This window comes from Microtus ochrogaster, chromosome 18 (assembly GCF_000317375.1).
Source record: "Microtus ochrogaster isolate Prairie Vole_2 chromosome 18, MicOch1.0, whole genome shotgun sequence".
Lineage (NCBI taxonomy): Eukaryota > Metazoa > Chordata > Mammalia > Rodentia > Cricetidae > Microtus > Microtus ochrogaster.
In genome coordinates, this window is record NC_022020.1 from 30589539 (window position 1) to 30595467 (window position 5929).

The 5929-nt window shown below is 46.5% G+C and overlaps 1 protein-coding gene across 5 annotated transcripts in view; it reads left to right on the plus strand.

Moving 5' to 3' along the window:
- Window positions 1-752: 752 nt before the first annotated feature.
- Tcerg1 (transcription elongation regulator 1) overlaps window positions 753-5929 on the plus strand; it is a 49150-nt gene continuing 43973 nt past the window's right edge. For all 5 annotated transcript variants that reach the window (XR_001229110.2, XM_013349553.2, XM_005356044.3 and 2 more), the window contains exon 1: window positions 753-828. Coding sequence is in view for 4 of the 5 variants with exons in the window: in XM_013349553.2 (XP_013205007.1) it covers window positions 770-828 (59 nt within the window). In the remaining variant the exon portion in view is untranslated. The remainder of the gene's footprint in view (window positions 829-5929) is intronic.

Genomic DNA, 5929 nt, shown 5'->3' on the forward strand with positions numbered 1-5929 from the left:
TTTTTTTTTTTTTTTAAGTTAAACACATAGCATACTTATAATTACTTCTGGCATCAGGCCGTGCTGATTTAGACAGCTTTACTTCGAGAGTGAAGGAGAGATCCTAAAGCCGTAAATCGCAGAGGCTTCCCTTCTCCAATTTACTTACTTTAATGCAGTAAATTATATAACAAGCAGCCTGCTGTTGAGTGGACAAACTGGAATACCTTCCCGTTGTAGTTAATGCTTGTAATTATTTCAGAACAAGCATACACAGCTTAGGGACTTACGCCTCTTCTTGTAAACTGCAAGGGAGAGAAATACCGCTTTCCCTGGCAACCTGGTACTTGGTTCAGGTGAGCCCCAGGTCGATTTCGATTGGCTCGGAGGACGCACAAGCTCTCAGCCTGAGCTATTAGTGGCCAATATGGCTCCACATCTGGCTGCAGCCAGCCGCGCAGACACGTGGCTGCGTTAGGCAGGGCGGTACTCGGGAGGACCTAGCTTTTCTCTCCGCCAGAGGGCGCCACCTACTCCTCCTTGCCACCGTCTCATTTCCCATGAAGCCTACGAGCGGCCAATCAACGGACAGCCTCAATACCGCTTTCAAAGTCGGCGGGCCCTTTGCCCAATAGTCAAGCAAATGCCGGCCTAGCGTCAAGATTGATGGCTCGCTTCCCCAATCAGATTATAGATCCCGCGTAGTCCCACCTCCTGGGTGTGGGATTGACGACCCTTCCGACCAATTGGGGACGCCGGGTCGGCGGGTAGATGAACGCGAGTGTCTGTAATGGCGGAGCGTGGCGGGGACGGAGGGGAAGGCGAGCGATTCAACCCGGGGGAGCTGAGGTAACGGGCCCCCCCTTTCCTCCCATCTCGACGCGCTGGCGTCCCAGAGGCAGAGGCTGGCTTCGGGAGCCCCGGGGGACGGTGTGGGGACAGGAGCCGCGGCAGTCCGGGGCTGGCCGGACCGCGTGGGGCTGGCGATAGGGGGAAGGGAAGGCGGCTTGAATGAGAGCCGGGCCGGGGCTGGGCTGCGGCCTCCTGCGCGCGGCGTGGCACACCCGCGTCCTTCGGGGCCTGCAGCCCCGATCTGTGCTCCTCCACCTTTGAGGCCGCACTCCCCGGCCTCGCCTGGCTGCCCCGGCTGGCCGCTCCCCTCCGCCGCCCGGCCCGGCCGGCACTGCCCGAGCCGCCGTGGCCTTCTCCACGCCCTCCGCGGCCTCGCGCCGGCCCGGCCTCCCGCTCCCCCTTCCTCAGCCTGCCCTGCTTTCCTCCGGCCCTTGTTCGCCATTCCGTTTCTTTTGTGAGGGTTCGCAGCCCTGACCGTTTGCTGGGCCGCGACGGCTGCATCTTGAAAGCGTTCTCTTCCCCCCCCGGATCCTCACCCCGGCTCTGAACGGGTTGCAGGCTCCGTTCGCGGGCCAGAGGCGGCGCCAGGCCTGTCACTCGTCCCCCTTAGTGATCGAGGGGACTTCTCAGAGGGGTTGGGGTGGTAGAACGGGTAAAGGGTTGGAATGGTGGACCCAGGAAGTGGCTTGATGTGCCTGGGTCCCTAGCCTGCCACTTCGCTCTTTGCTACCCTACCCACGCGTTAGCCCTACAGAGGCAGTGACCTTTCTTCCTCTGGGACCTCCTCTCTTCAGTGCCTGTGCAATCCGTGATTAAAGTTTGATCGGAGTGACCGGGAAATACCATCTCTTTGTAGGTGGTTTTTGAAGAGAAAGAGAGGTGACTTATGTTTTTCTGTCCGTACATTTTTTTTTTTTTTAATGTAAGGGAGAATTGCCATTTCAGATACTCAGCTCCCATTCTGAATCGTGCCGTTTTCCCAAAGGAAAACAGCAGTGTTGGTTTCGAGGATTCGTGTTTTCTAGAGTGAGGACTGAAACTTTCTAAGGAAATGGAGATTAGTCTTGCTTGGAAGAAAATAATGGCTTTTGGGTCCAGAATGTCACACACACACAAATTCCCCTCTTCGGCAGGAACAAGGTTTTGTCTTATTTCTGAGGTGAATCTTGACCCCTTTTTATCCCCATACGTGTGTAATGAATGGTGGAGTGCGTTTTCAGTGTCTTCCAGTATCAGTGATAGGAAGTTTATTTTTGATTGTGGTCTCAAGAGGTTACCTTAGCTGGTCTCAGTGTCTTAGCAAAGCCTTGTGGAGCGTGTCTTCAACTTCACAGTTAGTAGTCCTCTGGAACTCAATCCTGGTAGTCTAGACTCTAGACAGTATTGCAAAACTGATTTTTAATAAGGCTTTAATTAGATGGCCTGCTGCAAGTATTTGGTACCTTAGCTTCGTGGTTTCGAAGTTGCTTATGGATCTGTGTATGGTGGCAAATACTTGTTAATCCAGCATTCAGGAAGCTGAGACTGTTAGGTTTCAGGCCAGCCTCGATTCCTGTGACTCTGTCTCCTTGCTTTGTAGATAACATTGTAGAGGGTTTAGCACTGCTCTAGATTTATGATAAGCTGGCTGCTTTGATGGCCGAAACTGGCCTTTGTCTTGTATTTGCATCCCATATGTTTCACAATAGTGTCTGTCATAGAGTCTGAGAAATTCAGTGTGTAGTAGAAATGTGGTAATAAACCAATATTAAGATATGGTTGCCTTATTCTACTACACTTATTATGCAGTCTGTGACAGTTACTGGCCTAGGTCCTGGCAGTAAAGGAAAAAGTCCTCCTTTCCCAAAGACCTTCCATTTTAATTGAGGTTGGTCAAATTTGGAAGGAAACTGACCCCATCAAATGAGGAACCATTCTACAGGTGAATGGTGAAGCATTGTGAAGCTAGTTGGCTGGGCTGGGACCAAGTCTTGGGTCCCAGCTAATTGATTGTTTCCAATATTTGCTGCCTGTATGTTGGTAGCATCTTTAGTTCCTTGCTCATTCGACTAAAGTGTTTTCTCTGAGGATTTTGCTTATCTAGATAGATTACTTCTAGAAAAATATGTTTGTATTTTTCAGGATGTCCTTTTGAAAAAAATTAGACATTTTTTCTTCAGGCACATAGACTTCCCCCAAAATGTTGGGAGTTGGTGGGATCTTAAGTCGCTTGCAGTCCCTGAAATTCAGAGATTCAAATGTCATTCTCTGGTTGAGGGCCCTGAAAGTAACTTGCAGACAGTTTTGTGCAGGGGGGCTTTGTTTACTACTAATACTTAGGACAAGGCACCCCAAACCTGGATCTCCTTGCCGGTGAAAACAGGAATGAGAATACTCTGGCATTACTACAAACTAGCCGCCGTAACAAGCTACTTTTTTCTTTGTAAAGATGCCATTAAACTCACTTGAGTTGTAAGAATTAAGAGAGTACAGAAAATGCCAGGTAACCGTGCTGGTGAAGAGGAAGTGCCAGCTCATAGGCACTATTAACAGTGAGCGCAGTTCAGTGCACTAAAAGAGCTGGCCACTGGCAGTAAAGGTCAGTGGTGGAGGGCTTCATAGCATTTGCTGTGCTTGAAAGAGAAGGCCTGCGAGACAGACCCTAGAGGTGGGGAACAGGCTGAGGTGACATTTGGGCTGAGTCTGAATGATTAACAGTTGGATGTGGGAAGCACATGCCAAACATGGGAACTGTAAGCATAAACTTCAGCTTAATAAAGTTGATGTATTTGAAGATCAGAAATACTGGAGTCTGGAAATGCCCACAACATCCAGATAAGAGCAGCCTGATACTAGCTGGGTAGCTGACATTAATATCAACAGCAGTAATTTAATAACATGGAACACTAATGTTAATGCAATAACAGTACTGAGTGGATAGTGCTTTAAAGCATACTGGTAGTTTGCTCTTCCAGGTGCTTCATCTGTTATTTAGTCCTCTCTCTAGGCTTGGGTGAGGAAGTGTTGAAGTAATGTATATAAAGATCTCAGGACATGTTCTGCATGTAACTGGCATCAGAAAATAGTAACCTTAGGCTATTGCAGCAGGAAATTAGTGGCAGCTTTTAAACAGAAATCTGGGAAATTAACTAAGTGCCTTACTTATATAGGTGAAGCTCTGTGAGACATTGGGAGTAATTGAAAGTGCTAATACAATTTTCTGTATGTTGGCTGGTATCTTAAATTGTTTCACAGGGTTATCTCATTGAGCAGAACTGTGGGGTAGCTTTCATTTGCAGTCTGCATTCATTTCTGCGGTAGGAAATTCAGACTTGGAAATTAATGTAACTTGCCTGATGAACAGAGCGGGTATGGCTTTGTGGTCCTAGAGGCTCAATGCTTGCTTTTTTTTTTTTTTTTGTTTTTTCTATTTTTTTTTTTTTTCAAGCCAAGGTTTCTCTGTAGCTTTGGCTGTCCTGGAACTAGCTCTTGTAGACCAGGCTGTCCTTGAAGTCAGAGACCCGCCTGCCTTTGCCTCCCTGAGTGCTGGGATTAAAGGCAGACACCACCACCGACTTTAAGTTAGGGTAGGAGATACGAATTCCAAAGAAAGAAATACTGTAGGTTTTTTGAAAAAGGAAAAGTTCACCAAAAGAATATTTGATATTAACGTACATTCTTTTATGTTTGTTTTTTTGAGACAAGAGTTTCTCTGTGTAACAGTCCTGGCTGTCCTGCAACTTGCTTTGTAGATGTACACCAGGCTGCCTTCACACCCCCCAGAGATCCACCTGTCTCTGCCTCCTGAGCGCTGGGATTAAAGGTGTGCACCAGCAAATAGAAAAACCAACCCCCACTCCAAAGAAAGAAAGACTATTATTGTTAATCTAGTTTTTTGGGTATGAAAATTTAGATTGTGTGTAATGTACAGACTTAGTTTAGCTACCTAGAAGATCTGAGTAGGTGCTGTAATTGACTTTGGCAAGTTGAAGTTTTATAAATAGGTTTTTTTTAAAAAAAAATATTTATTTAGAGATAAGGGTCTTGGGTTGCCTAGATTGTACTCAAATTTATGATCTATTGGCCCCCCCCCCCAAGATCTCACTATGTAGTTTGTTTGTCCGTCTATCCTTCCTTTTTTTTGCAAGGTTTCTCTATGTAGCCCCGGCTGTCCTGGAACTTGCTCTGTAGACCAGGTTCATCTGAACTTGCAAAGATACTCCTGCCTCTGCCTCCCAAGTGCTGGGATTAAAGACCTGCATCGTTATGCCTGATCTGCCTCTGTCTTTGAAAAGCTAGGATTGCAGGCAATAACCACCATGTCTGGCAGTAATAAAAATAATTATTGTAGGTTCTGTGTCTCATCCTTGTATGGTAGCTTTTGTATAGTATCACTAAAGTATTCATTGGTTCGTATGAGTAGGATTTTTTGTTTTTTCTCTGTATCCCTGGCTGTTCTGGAATTCACTCTGTTTAACAGACTAGCTTCAAACTCATAGTGATCTGTCTACCTCTGTCTCCCAAGTGCTTGAATTTAAAGGTGTACAGCACTATGTCCGGCCATATGAGTATTTTTTTAATTACTTATTTTTATTTCATGTGTTCCGGTCTTTTGCCTGCTCGTATGTCTGTGAGGGTGTTGTTGAATCCTTTAGAACCGGAGTTGAAGAGAGTGGTGAGCTGCCATGTGGGTGCAGGAATTAAAACTCTCAGAGCAACCAGTGTTCTTATCTGCTGAGCCATCTCTCAACCACTCGTATGAGTATTCAGTGGGCCATACTGTGTCTAGACCTGGCAGTGTGCTGGGGAAATGAGTGAACAGAATCCCCTGAAAGGATTTATAGGACATTGACATTTTAATTCTTGCTTAACCACTGAACCAGCTGTGAGGCCTTGGCCACAGATACGGTATTTCACTTTTGTGTGCCCTAGTCCTTACCGTAAAATGGGGATAACGGCAGTGTTCACCTCATGTTCTCATAGAAGTGTTACTAAACCAGCAGTACTTGAAGAGCATAGCATACTCCTTGGCACCTTGTCATCACTTCTAGGGATTTTTTTTTAATCACTAAAGGCAAAGGTAAATAATAGTACTGTGGGGTTTTTTTTGTTGTTGTTT